Source organism: Bufo bufo, chromosome 10, assembly GCF_905171765.1.
Source record: "Bufo bufo chromosome 10, aBufBuf1.1, whole genome shotgun sequence".
Taxonomy (NCBI): domain Eukaryota; kingdom Metazoa; phylum Chordata; class Amphibia; order Anura; family Bufonidae; genus Bufo; species Bufo bufo.
In genome coordinates, this window is record NC_053398.1 from 5,599,687 (window position 1) to 5,623,724 (window position 24,038).

The 24,038-nt window shown below is 44.3% G+C and overlaps 1 protein-coding gene across 1 annotated transcript; it reads right to left on the bottom strand.

Annotated features, from left to right (window-relative positions):
* Nucleotides 1-20,170: 20,170 nt before the first annotated feature.
* On the bottom strand, nt 20,171-23,168 carry LOC120980926. The gene is made up of 3 exons (XM_040410306.1): nt 22,988-23,168; nt 22,297-22,450; nt 20,171-20,846 (listed from the first exon to the last, which is right to left on the bottom strand). Exons 1-3 carry the CDS (start codon nt 23,166-23,168, stop codon nt 20,171-20,173), a joined length of 1,011 nt encoding a protein of 336 aa, XP_040266240.1.
* Between the last annotated feature and the right edge of the window lie 870 nt (nt 23,169-24,038).

A 24,038-nucleotide genomic window follows, 5' to 3' on the forward strand; every position in this document is an offset into this window, starting at 1 on the left:
TTTTATAGGGGTTGGATAATCCCTTTAAGGGCGTTTGAAAATTTCCGTCACCCCTCTTCCCCAATACTTGCTTTTGTTGCCGTCTAGCACCAGTTACCTGTAGACAAGACAAAATAACTGAAGGGACACGAGAGGATCCCACCCGCTAGGATTCTGCCGGGATTATATTTCCAGCAATTACGATCATTCTTCTGCCTCTACCTCTCCTCGCTGAATGTCTATGGAACGACCGGAGCCCGGCGGCCCCTTCTCTCCTTTCCATTGAGTGGAGGTAATAAGAGCTGTCACTTATCTGATCCACGCGGTCACATAATACACCGGGAGTCATTCACAGAAGTGCAGTTCTCCTAAACTCCTGAGCTTCCGGCGGCGGCGACTCCTCATTACTGCGCTGCTGCCCGCGGATTCCGGCCCTCTTTATGTTGTCCTATTACTGCACTGTGTGCAGAGGACGTGAATCTGACAACCCAGAGCCGACTGATAATTTTTCTCTCTCTTGCCCCGTAATGGTGCTGCCGTTATGTGCGACCGCCGTCCTGGGAGAAATTGATCAAATTGAAGGGTTTCCAACATAAAAGATGTAGCAACAAGTGTGTTACTTCTGCGAAGAAAAGATTTCTGCTCCTTCCATCTGCAAAACACGGACAATGGAAGAAATTCTATTCCTTCTGCTGCTCCTGATGTAAAGGAATCTCCCCGGTTTATAAGAGACTCAGCAAATGCACCGAGATGGCGGCTGACCGCGAATGACAGACGCAGGGAGAGAATTCACCACCATTACAGTATCTAACATCGCCATATACCGACTGCACGACGCGTGGAAACCAACCAGATAAAAGATGTAGACTGAAATAGAAGAAACAGAACCCAAAGGAGCAGTATTATAGTAGTTATATTCTTGTACATAGGAGGCAGTATTATAGTAGTTATATTCTTGTACATAGGAGGCAGTATTATAGTAGTTATATTCTTGTACATAGGAGGCAGTATTATAGCAGTTATATCCTTGTAAATAGGAGCAGTATTATAGTAGTTATATTCTTGTACATAGAAGGCAGTATTATAGTAGTTATATTCTTGTACATAGGAGGCAGTATTATAGTAGTTATATTCTTATACATAGGAGCAGTATTATAGCAGTTATATTCTTGTACATAGGAGCAATATTATAGCAGTTATATTCTTGTACATAGGAGCAGTATTATAGTAGTTATATTCTTGTACATAGGAGCAGTATTATAGTAGTTATATTCTTGTACATAGGAGCAGTATTATAGTAGTTATATTCTTGTACATAGGAGCAGTATTATAGTAGTTATATTCTTGTACATAGAAGGCAGTATTATAGTAGTTATATTCTTGTACATAGAAGGCAGTATTATAGTAGTTATATTCTTGTACATAGGAGCAGTATTATAGCAGTTATATTCTTGTACATAGGGGCAGTATTATAGTAGTTATATTCTTGTACATAGGGGCAGTATTATAGTAGTTATATTCTTGTACATAGAAGGCAGTATTATAGTAGTTATATTCTTGTACATAGAAGGCAGTATTATAGTAGTTATATTCTTGTACATAGGAGGCAGTATTATAGTAGTTATATTCTTATACATAGGAGCAGTATTATAGCAGTTATATTCTTGTACATAGGAGCAATATTATAGCAGTTATATTCTTGTACATAGGAGCAGTATTATAGTAGTTATATTCTTGTACATAGGAGCAGTATTATAGTAGTTATATTCTTGTACATAGGAGCAGTATTATAGTAGTTATATTCTTGTACATAGGAGCAGTATTATAGTAGTTATATTCTTGTACATAGAAGGCAGTATTATAGTAGTTATATTCTTGTACATAGAAGGCAGTATTATAGTAGTTATATTCTTGTACATAGGAGCAGTATTATAGCAGTTATATTCTTGTACATAGGGGCAGTATTATAGTAGTTATATTCTTGTACATAGGGGCAGTATTATAGTAGTTATATTCTTGTACATAGAAGGCAGTATTATAGTAGTTATATTCTTGTACATAGAAGGCAGTATTATAGTAGTTATATTCTTGTACATAGGAGCAGTATTATAGTAGTTATATTCTTGTACATAGGAGCAGTATTATAGTAGTTATATTCTTGTACATAGGAGCAGTATTATAATAGTTATATTCTTGTACACAGGAGCAGTATTATAGTAGTTATATTCTTGCACACAGGAGCAGTATTATAGTAGTTATATTCTTGTACACAGGAGCAGTATTATAGTAGTTATATTCTTGTACATAGGAGCAGTATTATAGTAGTTATATTCTTGTACATAGGAGCAGTATTATAGTAGTTATATTCTTGTACATAGAAGGCAGTATTATAGTAGTTATATTCTTGTACATAGAAGGCAGTATTATAGTAGTTATATTCTTGTACATAGGAGCAGAATTATAGTAGTTATATTCTTGTACATAGGAGCAGTATTATAGTAGTTATATTCTTGTACATAGGAGCAGTATTATAGTAGTTATATTCTTGTACATAGGAGCAGTATTATAGTAGTTATATTCTTGTACATAGGAGCAGTATTATAGTAGTTATATTCTTGTACATAGAAGGCAGTATTATAGTAGTTATATTCTTGTACATAGAAGGCAGTATTATAGTAGTTATATTCTTGTACATAGGAGCAGTATTATAGTAGTTATATTCTTGTACATAGGGGCAGTATTATAGTCGTTATATTCTTGTACATAGGAGCAGTATTATAGTAGTTATATTCTTGTACATAGAAGGCAGTATTATAGTAGTTATATTCTTGTACATAGGAGCAGTATTATAGTAGTTATATTCTTGTACATAGGAGCAGTATTATAGTAGTTATATTCTTGTACATAGAAGGCAGTATTATAGTAGTTATATTCTTGTACATAGGAGGCAGTATTATAGTAGTTATATTCTTGTACATAGGAGGCAGTATTATAGTAGTTATATTCTTGTACATAGGAGCAGTATTATAGTAGTTATATTCTTGTACATAGGAGGCAGTATTATAGTAGTTATATTCTTGTACATAGGAGGCAGTATTATAGTAGTTATATTCTTGTACATAGGAGGCAGTATTATAGTAGTTATATTCTTGTACATAGAAGGCAGTATTATAGTAGTTATATTCTTGTACATAGGAGCAGTATTATAGTAGTTATATTCTTGTACAGAGGAGCAGTATTATAGTAGTTATATTCTTGTACATAGGAGACAGTATTATAGTAGTTATATTCTTGTACATAGGAGGCAGTATTATAGTAGTTATATTCTTGTACATAGGAGGCAGTATTATAGTAGTTATATTCTTGTACATAGGAGCAGTATTATAGTAGTTATATTCTTGTACATAGGAGACAGTATTATAGTAGTTATATTCTTGTACATAGGAGGCAGTATTATAGTAGTTATATTCTTGTACATAGGAGCAGTATTATAGTAGTTATATTCTTGTACATAGGAGGCAGTATTATAGTAGTTATATTCTTGTACATAGGAGGCAGTATTATAGTAGTTATATTCTTGTACATAGGAGGCAGTATTATAGTTGTTATATTCTTGTACAGAGGAGCAGTATTATAGTAGTTATATTCTTGTACATAGGAGGCAGTATTATAGTAGTTATATTCTTGTACAGAGGAGCAGTATTATAGTAGTTATATTCTTGTACATAGGAGGCAGTATTATAGTAGTTATATTCTTGTACATAGGAGCAGTATTATAGTAGTTATATTCTTGTACATAGGAGCAGTATTATAGTAGTTATATTCTTGTACATAGGAGGCAGTATTATAGTAGTTATATTCTTGTACATAGGAGCAGTATTATAGTAGTTATATTTTTGTACATAGGAGCAGTATTATAGTAGTTATATTCTTGTACATAGGGATGGTATGATAGTAGTTGAATGTGTTATGTAGTAGGTAGTATTATATTAGTATAATTTCAGTAAACTGGTCCTTGTACTACAATTCTCATCATTCTCTTTAGCTTTTGTGTATAAATTTTTACTCACGGCTGTCATATTGCCTGCTCTGCTGTTATTACTGCTTGCACCTGTCAGTAATCACGGCACATACCCTAATATAGAGCGACAGTGACAATGATTAAATAAGCCCAGCGCCACCCTTCACACCGGATCCGTTTGTCCATGTAATTTAGCTGCGTAGACAGCTGATTGCGGCTCACAGCCCGGTTGCACTGCGCTCATTTGGGTAGACTTACAGTCACTTATGTGTTCGCTAATGTTGACCTACTCATTAGGGAACTATTAGGCAGCGGCACAATGTGTCAGCTCAGCTCACAGCTGTATACCGAGAGCTGGCGGCAGCCTGAGATTTCCGAGTCACGCTGAGCATATAATCAGCAGATAATTAGCCAGAATCTCGTCTGTACAGGTGAACGCTTTCCTTTTAACAGCTCCACATTATGAAAGAATAATGTCCTGCTCCTCGTTACCGCAGCAATATTACAGACCCGACTGTTTGGGACAGAATTATTCACAGTGTCAGATGAGCAATAGACAGAGAGCGTCCTACAACTGTACCCATCACCTGCCATGATTAAAGAGGGTATCTAGGGCACCGTGTCAGGGGCTTCTGCTTAGAGAGCAAGAAAAGACAGGATATGTTAACAAATTGAAGAAAATAACATCCCTGCGGTTGTAAAACGGACGCAGAGCCCAAATCCACTGCATTATCCGTGCGCACCATGTAATTAGTGTTATCGACCTTTGCAGAATGTACATTTATATCCGGATGTGAAGCTTCTTTGTGAATCTTCAGCCTTTATTAGTGCAGGTTGCTTGGATACTATTTGATTTTCTGTCTCGGCATCTCATATAACAGTGAGGCAGAATTGAATTTGTCATTGACATATATGTATAGATTAACATTTTCTGCTGTACAGTACACTGCCTCTCCATACTACACAGACCTGTATTATCTGCTGTACAGTACACTGCCTCTCCATACTACACAGACCTGTAGTATCTGCTGTACAGTACACTGCCTCTCCATACTACACATACCTGTATTATCTGCTGTACAGTACACTGCTTCTCCATACTACACAGACCTGTATTATCTGCTGTACAGTACACTGCTTCTCCATACTACACAGACCTGTATTATCTTCTGTACAGTACACTGCTTCTCCATACTACACAGACCTGTATTATCTGCTGTACAGTACACTGCCTCTCCATACTACACAGACCTGTATTATCTTCTGTACAGTACACTGCTTCTCCATACTACACAGACCTGTATTATCTGCTGTACAGTACACTGCCTCTCCATACTACACAGACTTGTATTATCTGCTGTACAGTACACTGCCTCTCCATACTACACAGACTTGTATTATCTGCTGTACAGTACACTGCCTCTCCATACTACACAGACCTGTATTATCTGCTGTACAGTACACTGCCTCTCCATACTACACAGACTTGTATTATCTGCTGTACAGTACACTGCCTCTCCATACTACACAGACCTGTATTATCTGCTGTACAGTACACTGCCTCTCCATACTACACAGACCTGTATTATCTGCTGTACAGTACACTGCCTCTCCATACTACACAGACCTGTATTATCTGCTGTACAGTACACTGCCTCTCCATACTACACAGACCTGTATTATCTGCTGTACAGTACACTGCCTCTCCATACTACACAGACCTGTATTATCTGCTGTACAGTACACTGCCTCTCCATACCACACAGACCTGTATTATCTGCTGTACAGTACACTGCCTCTCCATACTACACAGACCTGTATTATCTGCTGTACAGTACACTGCCTCTCCATACTACACATACCTGTATTATCTGCTGTACAGTACACTGCCTCTCCATACTACACAGACCTGTATTATCTGCTGTACAGTACACTGCCTCCCCATACTACACAGACCTGTATTATCTGCTGTACAGTACACTGCCTCTCGATACTGCACAGTCCTTTATTATCTGCTGTACAGTACACTGCCTCTCCATACCACACAGACCTGTATTATCTGCTGTACAGTACACTGCCTCTCCATACCACACAGACCTGTATTATCTGCTGTACAGTACACTGCCTCTCCCTACTACACAGACCTGTATTATCTGCTGTACAGTACACTGCCTCTCCCTACTACACAGACCTGTATTATCTGCTGTACAGTACACTGCCTCTCCATACTACACATACCTGTATTATCTGCTGTACAGTACACTGCCTCTCCATACTACACAGACCTGTATAATCTGCTGTACAGTACACTGCCTCTCCATACTACACAGACTTGTATTATCTGCTGTACAGTACACTGCCTCTCCATACTACACAGACCTGTATTATCTGCTGTACAGTACACTGCCTCTCCATACTACACAGACCTGTATTATCTGCTGTACAGTACACTGCCTCTCCATACTACACATACCTGTATTATCTGCTGTACAGTACACTGTCTCTCCATACTACACAGACCTGTATTATCTGCTGTACAGTACACTGCCTCTTCATACTACACAGACCTGTATTATCTGCTGTACAGTACACTGCCTCTCCATACTACACAGACCTGGATTATCTGCTGTACAGTACACTGCCTCTCCATACTACACAGACCTGTATTATCTGCTGTACAGTACACTGCCTCTCCATACTGCACAGTCCTTTATTATCTGCTGTACAGTACACTGCCTCTCCATACTACACAGACCTGTATTATCTGCTGTACAGTACACTGCCTCTCCATACTACACAGACCTGTATTATCTGCTGTACAGTACACTGCCTCTCCATACTACACAGACCTGTATTATCTGCTGTACAGTAGTGGAGGCATGTTTAAAATAGATGTGGCTTCCATGTTATTCCTGAGTCTGATGCCTGGTTCCTTGGCAGAGGGAGGATATTTGATGGTAGACTTGTATTACATAGCTATCAAGACCAGTGAACATGGCTTGACATGACAAGACTTGTCTGATTGTGAAAAGAATGCCTTTCCTCATAATATGACAATTCTGGAGTATCCTTATTAGAACTTTGCTTATACCATCCCTTTATTTTTCCTACTATAAATCTATGCATTAATTGACAGTTGGGTGTCACCAGTTTAGGGGTGTCCCTTCACACTCTGTCACTGTCCAATCGTTGCTGATTGTTCCAGACCATATAGGGACACATCCCTTTGGCAAGATTAATGGTATACATTTCTAGTAGGAATAACAGAGGATTATCACAAAATAGCATTATATAACAAACTGCTAAAAATAAAATAAATGACAGAAAATACACAAGCTCAATTGGCCATGAAATATTAGGAACAGGGATCATCGCAATAAGCAGCGCTGTCAAAGCAAAAAACAAACAAACAAACAATAAAAATGGCGTAACACCAGATCCTGAATACGAAGTTGGCCTACTAGAATAATAAATAGGATGAAAATTACAAGATAGAAAAAAAGACTCTTGAAAGTTGATCTCATTTCCATATTATACTGTATTACAGTCCTTCAATACATGTGGAGAGACGGTGATTTATACTTCAATACAGGAAAGGGTTCTTTACAGTCAGAGCAGTCACACCATGGGACACCCGACCCCAAGAGGTAGTAATGGCCGATATATGTGTAACTGATGAGAAGGATGGATGGCTCTGTGGCTTTTTCAGTCTATGTAAATTTTGTATCTAAGGAACTGTGTTACTATGTATCTAAGTAACTATATATCTAAAGAACGGTAAATACCAATAAGTATGACGCCGCGCTCTCCCCAGCCTCCGCCAGCCACTATCACACAATATATAACACAGGCTTCAGGTAATTACCTGTTCCTTAGCGCTTCCTCTGTGTCTATTCCTTCTTCTTTCGTGTGAACTAACATGGTGCTGGATGTTAGGCTAAGATCCCTATATTACGGCTCACGCCCCGGCAGGTGGCGTGATGCCGAGTGTATAATTCCTACCTCGTCCTGATCCCAAGCAGATAGTGACGTCACTATACAGACTACGGTAAGTAGTGGGTACCAGAATTCCTATCTACGCGTTTTGGACAGTACGCTGTCCTTCGCCACCGGCCGGCGCATGAGCCCCAGGTACCGGCTCTCAGGGGGGTGCCAGAAGCAATGAGCGCTTCCATCAATACAGATGGAAGCGCTCATTGCTGGAGCGCTAACGCCCGCATACTGCGGCGGGGCACGGGAGCACATAATTCCCTGCCCCGCCGCCGATCACCGCCACAGGTGTCAGGACTAGTAGGCCTGAGACCTATGTGGTAGTGAAATCCCGACTCAGGCGTGCGCGATGATGTCATAGTGCGTGCCTGTGCTGGGACGCAGCACAGTGAAGTGTGCGCGCCTGCCATCGCGCGCCTGGACATAGGTGAGTATTTAGCTTTTAACTTTTTGTTTTTTATTTTATGTGTCAACTTTGGGGGACATAGGGGGGACACACAGGAGGACATGTACATCGGGGGAAATTGCAGTATGGGGGCAAATTACTATGTGGGGGGAAAATATGGTGGGATACTGTGTGGGGGCAAATTATTATGGGAGGGATTACTACGTGGGGGCAAATTATTATGGGAGGGATTACTATGTGGGGGGCAAATTACTTTATGGGGTAATGTGGGGGGAAACTACTGTGTGGAGGCAGTGTGGGGCAAATTACTATATGGGGGCAGTGTGGGGGAAATTACTATATGGGGGCAGTGTGGGGGAAATTACTGCGGAGGGGCAGTTTGGGGGTAATTACTGTGTGGGGCAGAGTGGGGGAAATTACTATATGGGGCAGTGTGGGGGAAATTACTGCGGAGGGACAGTTTGGGGGAAATTACTGTGTGGGGGCAGAGTGGGGGAAATGACTGCGGAGGGGCAGTTTGGGGGGTAATTACTGTGTGGGGCAGAGTGGGGGCCTTGCTATTGGGGGGGCACTGTAGGGGCAATTCTATTATTTCTGGGGACACTATACAGGGATTATTACCTGGAGCACAATATAGGGTGCTGTTATTACTGGGGTCTCTAGGGGACATTATAGATGCTGTAGACACTATAGGGACATTTGGGGTCATTTATCAAACTGGTGTACAGTAGGACTGGGTTAGTTGCCCATAGCAGCAAATCGGGTTCCACCTTTCATTTTTAAAGCTCTTTTGGAAATCCAGTTCTACTTTACACCAGTTTGATAAATTACCCCAATTATGTCACCTGGGGTCACTATTTTTTCAGCAGTATAGTACCTGGGGCATTGGGGGGCACAACGTGCACAGTATTGGGGGTGGCAGGATGACACTGTGGGGACACCAGGACGGGGAGGTTGATGGAAAAACTGAGAAATCTGACGTGTCTGTGTTACAAACTCTGTAGAGACGAGATGCGGCTGAAAGAATTTGTCATGGCGGTCTGGGTCTAACGGAGGAGAAGAGGAAAGAGAAGGTCTACATGACAGGAGATGTCCCTGGATGTAAGATGTATGTGGTGCTGTATTGGAGGGGTGGGGGGGGGGGGGGGGGGGGGGTGCCAGACAAAGGACCCGCCCCGGGTGTCAAACACCCTAGGCACGCCACTGACTGTTACTAGGTAACTATGCATCTAAGTAACTGCATTACTAGGTAACTATGTATCTAAATCACTGCAGTTTATGTAACTATGTATCTAAGTAACTGTTACTTTGTAACTATGTATCTAAGGAATGGCATTACTATGTAACTATGTGTCTAAGTAACTATTACTATGTATCTAAGGAACTGTATTACTATGTAACTGTGTCTAAGAAATTATTACTATGCAACTATGTATCCAAATAACTATGGGGGTCATTTATTAAGACCGGTGTTTTTAGATAAATAAACCCCTGCACTGGCGGTGGATCCGTCGGCCTCTCCATAACTTTGGCGCTTCTCTACTGCCGCTTCTAAACGTAAATGTCACGGACGTTCCCGCGACAGGTGGCAGGAGATCGGTGAGACTGGCAACAAGTGGTTTGATCTGACAGGTTTTCCTTGTGGATCACTAGGCATCTGTGCTGTTTCTGGTGATGGTCAGACCCCTTGCCCCAGGTGTTGCTAATGTGGTCATTTAACCTTCCTTATTTATTGTTGCTTCTCCCACAATGCTGTGCGGTTTATAGCTTCAGTTTCAGTCGTGGATTGCTGGTGTGTGGATCTCGGCTCAGTTCCTGGTCCTTCCATAGCTCCTTTGAAGTTAAGTCTTTCCTTTCCCTTTTGTATTTTGTTTGGGTTCTGTGTGTTGCTTTTCCCTATTGTTTCTATTAGGCCTGAAGGAGACTCCTTTTTGCCCTTCCTTTTGGAGGAACAGGTAGTCTCGTCCCTGCCATTAGTACCAGGGTCCTATAGGGATAGATAGGACTCTAGGTATTCCTGCGTATGAACTCACCTACCTCTGGGGTCTGTTCATACTGGTGGTCAGTCAGGATTTTGGTTAGGGTTTTCACTAGGAGGTGTCCATCTTCCTTCCCTCTTATGCTCGGTGTGGTGTTTCCCTCCCACACCGAAGCGTGACAGTAAGGCCACTTACACACGACCATATGCCCTCCGAAGATATACGCTCCGTGAGCGGGCGATATGTCCTGGAGCGGCATTGATAGTGCACACGGGAGCACAAAGCATCATAGATTACAATGATGCTGTGGTTGTCGGGCCGCCCGCGGGGCTATTACCCACACTCATATGACCCTCACGGACCGTATATCTCGGAGGGCATACGGTCGTGTGCAAGAGGCCTGAAACAGCTTCCGACCATTTGCTATGCTGAAAACAGGTGTAGAAAATGGTAAATGAGACGGTCCTGCTGGCCGCCCCCTTCCCTCACCTGGCGTGAGCGGGGAAAAGTCGCAGACTGCGGTGCAAAGGACCTTCGCCCTGCAATCTGCACCAGAAATACACCTAATTTAGGCGTATTTCTGTTTGATAAATGACCCCCTATATATCTAAGTAACTGTGGATCTAAGTAACTGTGGATCTAAGCAACTGTGGATCTAAGCAACTGTGGATCTAAGCAACTGTGGATCTAAGCAACTGTGGATCTAAGCAACTGTGGATCTAAGCAACTGTGGATCTAAGCAACTGTGGATCTAAGCAACTGTGGATCTAAGCAACTGTGGATCTAAGCAACTGTGGATCTAAGCAACTGTGGATCTAAGCAACTGTGGATCTAAGCAACTGTGGATCTAAGCAACTGTGGATCTAAGCAACTGTGGATCTAAGCAACTGTGGATCTAAGCAACTGTGGATCTAAGCAACTGTGGATCTAAGCAACTGTGGATCTAAGCAACTGTGGATCTAAGCTACTGTGGATCTAAGCTACTGTGGATCTAAGCTACTTTGGATCTAAGCAACTGTGGATCTAAGCAACTGTGGATCTAAGCAACTGTGGATCTAAGTAACTGTGGATCTAAGTAACTGTGTATCTAAGTTACTGTGTATCTAAGTAACTGTGTATCTAAGTAACTGTGTATCTAAGTTACTGTGTATCTAAGTTACTGTGGATCTAAGTAACTAACTATTAACTTGAATTCTAAATGGTAAAAGAGTCTTCTTCACGTATTTGAGATCAGGAGACGTTCCTTTCCAGAATGAAATAAATAGAAGTTACCAGATCCTATTATAAAGATGGAGAAGCGCAGAATCTGTTGATTGTTCGGAGCGCGGTCCGTATCTCTGTTGTCAGCTGCTTGTCACAGATTTGCGCTGCTTGATTTATTACACTTTAGTGTAGGAGGCAATTATATAGACAGCGCGTAGATATGTAAAGTGAGGACGGCTAACACCGCTAAAAATAAATGAAGACTAGACCGCAGTCTCCGTGAATAGATAATCACCGCAGGACGCGGCGCTCAACGAGGACGTTTTTATCTTCATTGTTGCGCCACATCTTATTGTGCAGATCGATCATTATGAAACGTATCCGTAACGCGACTTCAGCCATTTTATCAATCTTAATTACTACAAGGGACTTTCAATTTGTGGAGGCAATAAAATGTCACGCTCGGATACAGCTGTAAAAATGTCGCACTTCAGGCTCCGGATATAATTGGGATTTTTAATCGGAGGTGTTTTTGTTTTCTAAAAAACTGCATTGCCAATTGCAATAAAAAAAAGAAGAGATTTAAAAAGTTTCAAAGACAGTTGACGTTTCCACCGACCGCAGGAGAAGTGCGATGTCTCCGCTGGAAGGACCAGGGGCTGCGCTTTGGTTTTTCAGCTACAGAGATTGACTTACGTGAGGCGCAGAGATACGGAGGGCAGAATTCGCGTGGATCCATATCAGTTGGCATAGCTGGACTATCAGAGTTCGCAGATTACCGGAATCTATGTACTCCAGGATCTGGCTGCAAATTTCTTAAAGGGATTGTCCAAGATTAAAAAAATATAGCTGCTTTCTTCCAAAAACAGCCCCACTTCGGTCCATGGGTTGTTGGGTCCATGCGTCACAACCGTCTGACGGCTCAGCTCCATTGGAGTCAGTGCAATACAACACACAACCTGTGGACACGGGTGGTGCTGTTTTTGGAAGAAAGCAGCCATGTTTTTGCAATTCCACTGAAATTAATTGACCTACTTTCTCCCTCTTACGGCCCCCAAGTCCAGACTATCATGGGGCGGGGGGAGGTCATTACAAATTCTATCCGAATCTCAATGTATTCCGGCTCTTTGTAGTCGCGGCTTCTAATCCGGCTCGGAACGAACGTGACTTGTCTTCAGAAAACAAAACTCATTACAAGTTTTACAGGGAGAGAAGTCACCACGGACCTCATTTACGGCAAAAAGGAGAACATGAAACATTCAGCGCCACAAAAACCCCAACAACAATGAAATATGCCGCGTATCCCGCCTGATCACGCGCCCCCCCCATGATCGGTCCGGACGCGCACCCCACTATATGGCCAGCCGCCTCTTTATCATTCTGCTTCCTTTACATACGACTCCTCTTAGACTTTGCAATTACTTCCAAATAAATTTGCAGCAGACACAATTGCGCCTCTTGGGTCAGGGAAGAACTTGGCGGTTTTTCATGAACAGACAAGGTGTTTTTTAAGAAGCTCCTTAGTTTACGGCACTCAGTTTTCCAGCTTGAATAATTGTCCAATTAAATATAATTTGGAAATCCCTGCAAACCTGATATTTGTGTTGTGCGAGGCGCGGTATCTGGAGGATGCGCATTAATAAATCCCACCGAGACGCCGCGGCCTTTCAATAACTTTTGTTTTAAATTAAACAAAAGGAAATGATTTGTAGCGAATATGGGGGGGGGGTCTTTACGGAAAGCATCGCCGGAATCTGAGCACAAACAACAGCGCAAGAAGGGGAAAATATATGAAGCTCAGGGCGCTGCAGGATGCGCGGTGCGTCCTCCCTCCGGCCGTCAGCGTCCATAATGCACAATAACAGGTGCAAAATTCCCCAAAAATACAAAAAAACAACAACTGGGAATGAGTTTTAGTTTTTAGCAGAAGCGATTTTATTGTCGCTGCGCTTTATGCCGCATTGGAGATGGCGACTGACCGAACATCTGCATCGTCCACTGCAGCCTCAGATCCGTCACATGTGGACTTTGCAGCGGATTCACCGGTTGCATTGAAAAAGGGTGAAATCTGCAGCAAAAGTTTGCAGCAGAAATGCGGATTTAACATCTGCAGCGAATGACACACTTTTGCACGGATTCCTTGCAGATATTTTTCCCGTTCGGGTGAGATTTTTATTAAATCCTCTTCCACTCTGCTGCTCCTGTACAATGCTGCGGATCGGCCAAACCCTAAGACCTCCTGCACACAAACCGCGATGGCGGATCCGCAATACACGGGCGCCGTTCCGCGTGCATTCCGCATCATGGATGCGGACCCATTCACTTCAATGGGTCCGCAAATCCAGAGAATGCGGAATGGTGCGGAACGGAAGTGCACTACGGAGTGCTTCCGTGGGGTTTCGTCCCGCACTTCCGTTCCGCAAAAAGAGAGAACGTGTCCTATCTTTTTGCGGAACGGCCGGATCGCGGACCCATTAAAGAGAGTGGGTCCCCAATCCGCTGCGGCTGCCCCACGGCCCGCAGCACGACCACTAGAGGATTTCTAGTTTTCTGTGATAAATCTTAATCTCGGAATAAATGAAAAGCTCTGAAACATTTTGATAGGCTTTGTGTTTCTATTCATCACCACTGGTAAGATCTCTGCTTGCTGTCGGTCAAAGGCAGTAAACCTGTACACAGCTAGTTCTGCTCCCAGCTGAGGGTTTGTTACAGTCTAGACAATCTTCTGTGATGTAACCATCCTGCACTCCAGACTGATACATTGTAGCAAAGGGGGGGGGATTGCAGAGCATTGTCTAGACTAGATACAACTGGAACAAACCCTCAGCTCAGAGCAGGACTAGCTATAATCATGTTTGCTGCCTTACAGAACAGAATTGTTATTCACTGACAGCAAGCTGCCTTGATAATGGTGAGAATAAAATAATAAAGAAATTCTGTTCACGAGCTGATCTCAGGGCCTTTGGCTGTAAACGGGTTGAACCAGTGACTACACTTCACATCATCTGCTCTGTGCTGCAGAGCATGGTGGGAGTTGTAGTGTTTAGATTGTACAGTAGGAAAAAATTTAAGTTTCTTGCAAGAAAACATGAGAGAAAACATTACAGTTTGAGATCTCAGCCAGGCTATTAGTCTGTTTAGGCCTCATGCACACGACCGTATTTTTTTGCGGTCCGCAAAACGGGGTTCCGTTTTCCCGTGATCCGTGACCGTTTTTTCGTCCGTGGGTCTTCCTTGATTTTTGGAGGATCCACGGACATGAAAAAAAAGTCGTTTTGGTGTCCGCCTGGCCGTGCGGAGCCAAACGGATCCGTCCTGAATTACAATGCAAGTCAATGGGGACGGATCCGTTTGACGTTGACACAATATGGTGCCATTTCAAACGGATCCGTCCCCATTGACTTTCAATGTAAAGTCTGGAGTCCCTTTTATACCATCAGATCGGAGTTTTCTCCAATCCGATGGTATATTTTAACTTGAAGCGTCCCCATCACCATGGGAACGCCTCTATGTTAGAATATACTGTCGGATATGAGTGAGATCGTGAAACCTCATTTCCGACAGTATATTCTAACACAGAGGCGTTCCCATGGTGATGGGGACGCTTCTAGTTAGAATATACTACAAACTGTGTACATGACTGCCCCCTGCTGCCTAGCAGCATCCGATCTCTTACAGGGGGCCGTGATCAGCACAATTAACCCCTTAGGTGCCGCACCTGAAGGGGTTAATTGTACTATCATATCCCCCTGTAAGAGATCAGGGCTGCCAGGCAGCAGGGGGCAGACCCCCCCCTCCCCAGTTTGAATATCATTGGTGGCCAGTGCGGCTTCCCCCCCCTCCTCCCTCTATTGTAATAATTCGTTGGTGGCACAGTGTGCGCCCCCCATGTGGCTAGTGTGCGGCCTCCCATCTTCCCCCCCCCCCCGATCATTGGTGGCAGCGGGTTACTAGCAATAGTACAATAGTAAAAGATTCATACTTTACCTGGGAGCTGCGAGGTTCGTGTCCGGCCGGGAGCTCCTCCTACTAGTAAGTGACAGTTCATTTAGCAATGCGCCGCACAGACCTGTCACTTACCAGTAGGTGGAGCTCCCGGCCGGACACGAACATCGCAGCAGCAGCCTGGAGCAGGTAAGTATGAATCTTCTACTATTGTACTATTGCTAAGTAACCATGGCAACCAGGACTGTAGTAGCGTCCCGGTTGCCATGGTTACCGATCGGAGCCCCAGCGATTAAACTGGGACTCCGATCGGAACTCCGCTGCCACCAATGATGGGGGGGGGGGGGGGAGAGATGGGAGGCCGCACACTGGCCACCAATGTTGTTAATGCTATAGAGGGAGGGGGGGCCGATGGGGGGCGCACACTGTGCCACCAACGAATTATTACAATAGCGGGAGGGAGGGGGGGGGGGGCGCACACTGGGCCACCAACGATTTATTACAATAGAGGGAGGGGGGGGGGGCCGCACTGGCCACCCAAGATATTCAAACTGGGGAGGGGGGGGGGGGGGTCTGCCCCCTGCTGCCTGGCAGCCCTGATCTCTTACAGGGGGCCGTGATCAGCACAATTAACCCCTTCCGGGGCCGCACCTGAAGGGGTTAATTGTGCTGATCACGGCCCCCTGTAAAAGATCGGGTGCTGCCAGGCAGCAGGGGGCAGTCTTGTACACAGTTTGTAGTGTATTCTAACTAGAAGCGTCCCCATCACCATGGGAACGCTTCTGTGTTAGAATATACTGTCGGTTCTGAGTTTTCACGAAGTGAAAACTCAGCTTTGAAAAAGCTTTTATGCAGACGGATCTTCGGATCCGTCTGTATAAAAACTAACCTACGGCCACGGATCACGGACACGGATGCCAATCTTGTGTGCATCCGTGTTCTTTCACGGACCCATTGACTTGAATGGGTCCGTGAACCGTTGGCCGTGAAAAAAATAGGACAGGTCATATTTTTTTCACGGCCAGAAAACACGGCTCACGGATGCGGCTGCCAAACGGTGCATTTTCCGTTTTTTCCACGGACCCATTGAAAGTCAATGGGTCCGCGAAAAAAAACGGAAAACGGCACAACGGCCACGGATGCACACAACGGTCGTGTGCATGAGGCCTTAGGCCTCATGCACACGACCGTTGTGTGCACCCGTGGCCGTTGTGCCGTTTTCCGTTTTTTTTCGCGGACCCATTGACTTTCAATGGGTCCGTGGAAAAATCGGAAAATGCACCGTTTTGCAGCCGCATCCGTGATCCGTGTTTCCTGGCCGTGAAAAAAATATGACCTGTCCTATTTTTTTCACGGCCAACGGTTCACGGACCCATTCAAGTCAATGGGTCCGTGAAAGAACACGGATGCACACAAGATTGGCATCCGTGTCCGTGATCCGTGGCCGTAGTTTAGTTTTTATACAGACGGATCCGAAGATCCGTCTGCATAAGGCCTCATGCACACGACAGTATTTTTTTGCGGGCCGCAAAACGGGGTTCCGTTGGTCCGTGATCCGTGACCGTTTTTGCAACCGTTGTGCTTCCGTGTGTCCGTGTTCCCGTTTTTTTTGCGGCCCGTCATAAAACATGGGATGGTTTAAAGAATGTGATTTTAATAGCTCCACCCTGGATACTGGTATAAATGAAGGGCACCTGAGTTTGGTTTTGTGGCCATTTTCTGTAGTCTTTCCAGAGTACAGAGGTTATTTTGGCTGCTTCTCTTTGCTGTTTCACCATGTCGGATTCAGAGGAAGAGTTCTTACTGCATTGGGTTGTTTGTCGGCAATGGGGACCGCGCACTCCTTTGTTGAATGAGCAACCTGTTAGACGGCGACGATTTTGGGTCCATCCGATTGTTTCCCAACGCTACCGGAAAGGACACTTCCATACCCTCTACAATGATCTGCGGCAGCATCCTGAGAAGTTCTATTCCTTCTGTCGGATGTCAGTGGGTACATTTGATCGCTTGCTGTCGTCTCTACGTACTGTCCTTACCTTTATGGACACCAATATGAGGCGCAGCATTTCTCCTACGGAAAGGCTCATTGTCACGTTGAGGTAAGCAATATTGAACATTTTAACTTTACCCAGTAATGTGCAGTGCTTGTGTCAGGAGTAACATGTGCTTGAAAATGGCTGCTGTGAAACATGTGCTACTGTTTGCTTTGTTAACGTTTCTATTTGTTGTTTAAAACTTTTTAGAGCTGTTTTTTGCTTTACCCCTTTATTCCCTGCCACCTAAGAATCCATTATTGCAGTTTTTAGTTTATTTTGTGCAAGTTTTAAACGTGTGTTCAGCTAACGGCCTCCAGACACTCCATGAATCCTCTGCACTCGCCAGTAGGTTTTGTAAAAGGTTGCTTTAGTCAGTCAGTCAGCCATGTTCCAGCAGGCTGTAACCTTTTTTTTTTTTTTTTTTTTTTTTTACAAATGCTGTTGGGTGCCTTGGATTTTTGTAGTGTCTATAAGAATTGGGTTCCTCGGTCAGGATATGTAGCTGCGTGCACCACCCTATTTGAAGTCTAGATACCAGTCTGTTCCATATTATTGAGGATTGTGCTGCTGTCAACACCTGCGATTGTCTGCTATTGTACTCTTTATGCCTAATGTTCTCATCTTTTTGGACTTGCGCATGACTATCTCCATTTCCAAGGGGCTAAACACAGTTGTTGGAACTTACTTGTGGTAGTCCTGGCCACACCCCATTTGCTGATTTGGGTTTGCCCTTTGCATTTTAAACCGTAACGGGAGTTTAAGCAATCATGGTCAAGGGGCAGTGATGGCGAGCCGTTTTGCGCCCGGGATGCGAAATATCAATCCCGATCCTTCCAGTTTAATGCAAAATGTACACACGGCCAATTTGCAGGAATACTGTAGTCCAATATAGTTTAGCGATTAAGCCTTTTCGCATTGTGCCCTAAATGCCTAGTGTAATTCCAGGCTGCCTGTCGTTTTCATAGTGTGCCCTGTGCTGATGAATGCTTTTGAAAGTCTATGGAGTTTTTTGGAAAGCCCTAGACTTTTCAATGGTTGGGGGTGCCCACACAGAGGGCCTCTGGAACCTGTCCCATAGGTTTCCGCTTCTCTACACATAGGGTGTTTACAATCATGTAGTGTATTCAAAATTCGACTAGAATCATGAATCTGTGGTTTCCTTGCATTTACTGATGCCTTTTTCCTTTGTCAACAGATTCCTTGCCTCTGGACACTCTTTTGCATCCCTGCATTTTGAGTTTCTGTTAGGAACCTCGACGATATCTCGGATTGTACGACACACTTGCCATGTCATCTGGCAGCAACTCCGAGAGACGGTGATGCCGCAGCCCAAGGCGGACGATTGGGTTCGGATCGCTGAGGGCTTCCAAATTTCTGCGCAGTTTCCAAACTGCATCGGGGCAATGGATGGCAAGCACATCCGTGTGAAGAAGCCGCCTCACTCAGGGAGCCGTTTCTTCAATTATAAGCAATATTTTTCGGTAGTGCTGATGGCTGTTGCTGACAGTCATTACCGGTTTATAATGGTTGATATCGGGGCCTATGGAAGCACTGCGGATGCTCGCATCTTTAGTGCTTCTAGAATGGGTGAGCGGCTTCGTGACAACCAGCTTGCCCTGCCCGAGTCCAGAAGACTGCCCGGATATGCAGGTCCGCCGGCTCCATTTGTCATCGTGGCGGATGAAGGGTTTGCATTGACTCCCCATGTTATGCGGCCCTTTCCAAAGCGTGGTTTGGATGTCAGGAGGCGTATATTCAACTACCGGTTGACTCGTGCCCGTCGGTATGTGGAGTGCGCTTTTGGTATTCTCTCTAGCAAGTGGAGGGTGTTTTTGTCATCCATACAGATGGATCCGGATAATGTTACCCTGGTGATTCAAGCTTGTATTGTTCTCCACAACTTCACCAGGATTCACGAGGCTTCCTCTTCTGTTGACCTGGCAGATCTTCCTACGTCTTCAGATTTGGGTTTGGAAAGGACCCTGCATAGACGACCTGGGACTGCTGGCATTGCAGTTCGGGAACTCTATGCAGACTACTTTTTCAGCTCAGAGGGGTCCGTGCCATGGCAGAGGGACGCTATTCGTGGCAGTATTTGAAATCTTCTGGGCTCTTTAGTTTTTTTTTTTTTTTGTAGATAGATTACGTAAAAATATTGTGATAGTTGAGTGTAGGGACTCGCAAGATAAAGAGGACCCTTGACGTGGGCTTGCGGGCTGAGATTTTTTGGACAGATCATATTGAATTCTGCATATAACTATTTGGAAACGATGCTTTGGTCAAATTGATTAAAACATCTTTTTTTGTGTAGTATATTGTCCGAAAAATCTTCTAATACCTCGACTCCAAAGTTGCCCTAAATAAAGTTTTTGTCAATACAAATAAAGTGTTGTTTTGTGAGCTCCTGTGCGTGTAATTTTACAAAATATTACTTTTGTTCATGGAAACTGTTTGGTGTATTGTGCAAAAAAACAAAACAGACCACAATTTTGGGCCACAAACACTGTTTTATCAAAACAAATGGCCTGCACGTTCAAGAACGATATACTAAGTTGCCCAAATTAAGGGCCAAACATTTTACAAACATAAACAAAACTTAAAATCAAACAAATCACATATTCAGCAGGTCCTGCGTGAAGGAACCCACTGGATAGGATGACCGTGGCCTTCCTTGGGCCTGCTGTGGTGGACATGGTGGCAAACTGCCCGGGTAAAGGGGCTGAGCCACACCTTGCCTTTGGCCCTGGGGTAGGCCATACTGGTGGTGTGGGGGGAAAGAAGGTGGCTGGGTGTGTTGTGGAGCAAATTGAAAGGGGTCAGGAGGTGGGGGCTGTGCGGCATCCTCTATTTCCCTCCTCATGTTATTTAATTGCGCTAGAATGTCACCATGATTAGGAAGGGTGAACATTTTGAGGACCACAATCAAAGAAGCCAGGCACTGGTGTTGGTCATTTGGCGAAACAAGCTTCAATAGGGGCCCAAGTCCCCTAAGCATCTTGTCCTCCACACCATCACTCCGCCTCTGAGCAAGAAATTCAATGAGGCGTGCATCAATTGCCGCACGACTCTCTTGCTCAGAGGTGGCAGGAGGGACTTGGCGGCGACGTCTTGGCTGCGGCTGAGGATTCCGCGATGGACTGGCTAGTGGTAGGGGGGCCTGGGCCAGTGTGGAGTCGTCCACGTCCTCCGCCGGCGTAGGTGCTGGACTTGGTTCAGGTGAAAAGACGGCTGGGCTTTCACTCCCACCTGAGTCGGAATCTTCCGTAGGATCCAGACTGTCCACAGTTCTGTATTTGAAATAACCAAAAGTAAAAATTAGAGCATTTGCTTTCAACATTTCTAAAGTACATCATTTATATTAGGTGTAACCAGGCGTGTTCTTAAAATAATGTAGAGAGAGTAGCATCATACATCAGATATTTGACTGAACACAATGACCGTCCTCTTTTGGTGGAATAGTGCAGTTCGTTTAAAAAATACCTTGGAAATGCAACGAATGGCCAAGTCTTGTCGTGGGCTAATGTTAATGTCATGGTAAACCATTGTTTGCCGTTTGAGGCTGGCCTGCGCCAGTAGAGGAACAAACATTCAAGGGATAAAACCAGTGTGGATATTTTGGCCAACTCAATAGTCTGTGGCCTGCTTCAACCATCCAAACATACATGTTGTAAGGTTTAACCCTTGGAGCACCTCAGTTTCTTCTGAATATAAAAAAAAACTAGGCCACACTTGAGCATGGAGAGTAGTAGTTTTAATGCGGCTGGGCAAGCATTGGTGGAACATCTTTTATACCCATTTTCCATGGATTATGGTATTGACATTTTATATGTGCTAAGTAAGGCATCCCTGTCGTGGTTGGTGCTATTACATTAAACCATTATAGTTGACTGTGCAAATCCCGAATGTGTCCCATTTTTCCAAACTTTCAAAAGGGCATAAATCTGTAGATTACATGGGCCAAATATGGACACCCTATGAAACCCTTTACGAATCATATTTTTCAAAACTACCATTAAAAAGTTAGTTGGACACACATTTCTCCAAATTCGAAAACCAAAACAACAAAAATCCCCTAAAAACATAAATTGGTGTGGGAGCAACAGCCGTCAAACACACTGAACATCTGTCTGCAGAGATAATGCATGCAGTGCACACATGTCATCTCGCATCTCTATTCTAGGTCAGATTGCAAACATCAATGTTCCCGAACCAGCAAAGAATTGATTCATCAGGAACAAAACAGAGAGGGTAGGCGCTGTCTGCGCACGGCACGTGTCGTCTCATCAGACAGCTCTTCAGCGGTGGAGCCTGGTGTGACAAACCAGTGTGGCTCAATCTGTTGCAAAACTACAACTCCCAGCATGCCCCGACAGCCTTTGGCTGTGTGGGCATGCAGGGAGTTTGAGATTTGCAACTGCTGGAGGCACACTAGTTGACAAACAGTCATGTAGACAACCAACACCAGGCATGTACAAACTCTTGCCCACCATCTGATGCCCAACTACAACTCCAAGCAGGACTGGTTAGCTTACAGCTATTCTGGCATGCTTGGTGTTTAAATTTTAAACGAGCTAGGAGAAGTCAGTTATGACATGCCAGGCCTACTGTAAGTATCTGTCTTCCATTCTCCTACTTCACTCAACCCATTACTTTTGTGTACACTTTCGGGCACCAAGATTTAAATGCAAGTGTATAATTCAAATTTGTGATGCATATAAACCAAAAAATGAAACTTACGTCCTCATATCCATGACCGGTCTTAAGAACTGCAACTGGGCAGTGTAGATGTAGGGGCGCTTCCCTGACGTCCCCTCTCCACTCCGTCCTTTTTTAGTGACCTCCCGCCGGAATTGGTCCCGGCAACTGGCCCAGCGGGTTTTAGTTAGTTTTACTGTAAAAAATAAAACATAACAAACAATTGTGAGTCCCAAATTTGCCAAACCAATTCTCCATTAACTTTACAAAAATGGTAAAAAAATAGGAACTAAGAACAAAATATATAAAATGGAGAGATTCAACAGCACATGGAACAGTGCAGCTGGTGTGTGTATACTAATGAAGAAGAACAAGGTGGAGGAGACTAGTCGTGCAAGCCATTTGGTCCAAACCAATTTGCAATATATGTGAAGGTGACAACTGTAAGATGCTCAATTACAATGGCACATGGCGCAGGCCAAAAAAAGGTCATAGACATGTGATTAGACATGAGTACTGTATACTGTGCAAAAGGAGCCAAAGCCATTTGTCGATAAAAAAGGGGGGGGGATGCAATTTAATAGTCGTCACTTTGGTAAACCAAGTCCAGGCCTTCCTGGCCAAAAAAGCAGGACCACCCCAATTCCAAAAATGGGACCAGAGGGAGTTAGAAACATTATATTTTTGGGCACACACAGGCCAAGGACAGCACAACTGCATTGCTAGCACTTACGTAAATCGGCCCGGCCTCGGCTATCCGCCTTGGCCCATTCGTTTTTTCTCAGGCTCCGGGCAACTTGCTCCCACGCAGCATCCTTTTTTAGGCGGTCCGAATAGTCATTGGAGCGTGAATCCCAAATCACTGGCCTCTCCTGGACCAGGGTGATGAGCCTCTCCACATTCCAGCGTGGCATGGTGCCAGGAAACTATCCTAAACGTCTGCCTCACCACACAGAAGCTTCCAGGCACAAGTGGCTAGAAATTAGCATAACCTGTGACCTTAAACTTCCTGTACATATTTTTTTTAAATTTTATTGGCACAAAGTTTGGCAAACAGTTTGAACATGGCAAAAGAAATAAATAAAACGGGCGCGGACGCGGACGCGGGCACGGCTGTCAAACGGGTGTGCAAACGCGTTTTTCACGGCCCCATTGACTTGAATGGGGCCGCGAACCGTTAGCCGAGAAAAAAATAGGGCAGGTTATATTTTTTTCACGGCAGGAAACACGGGTCACGGGCGCGGGTGACAAAACGGGTGCAGCAGCCGAGTTTTCAACGGACCCATTGAAAGTCAATGGGACCGCAGAAAATCACGTCAAACGGAACAACGGCCACGGGTGCACACAACGGTCGTGTGCATGAGGCCTAAAGCTTTTTCAAAGCTGAGTTTTCACTTCCTGAAAACTCAGAACCGACAGTATATTCTAACACAGAAGCGTTCCCATGGTGATGGGGACGCTTCTAGTTAGAATACACTACAAACTGTGTACAAGACTGCCCCCTGCTGCCTGGCAGCACCCGATCTCTTACAGGGGGCCGTGATCAGCACAATTAACCCCTTCAGGTGCGGCACCTGAAAGGGTTAATTGTACTATCATATCCCCCTGTAAGAGATCAGGGCTGCCAGGCAGCAGGGGGCAGACCCTCCCCCCCTCCCCAGTTTGAATATCATTGGTGGCCAGTGCGGCCCCCCCCCCCCCCCTCCCTCTATTGTAATAATTCGTTGGTGGCACAGTGTGCGCCCCCTCCCTCCCTCTATTGTAATAATTCGTTGGTGGCACAG

What these genes read in the sequence shown, in the direction of transcription:
- LOC120980926 (XM_040410306.1), bottom strand. Translation starts at nt 23,168, where the DNA reads ATGCCACGCTGGAATGTGGAGAGGCTCATCACCCTGGTCCAGGAGAGG. An exon ending in CCGAGGCCGGGCCGATTTAC is followed by an intron (nt 22,451 to 22,987) that starts GTAAGTGCTAGC and finishes TATTTTTTACAG; the next exon opens with TAAAACTAACTAAAACCCGC. An exon ending in CCGGTCATGGATATGAGGAC is followed by an intron (nt 20,847 to 22,296) that starts GTAAGTTTCATT and finishes TTTCAAATACAG; the next exon opens with AACTGTGGACAGTCTGGATC.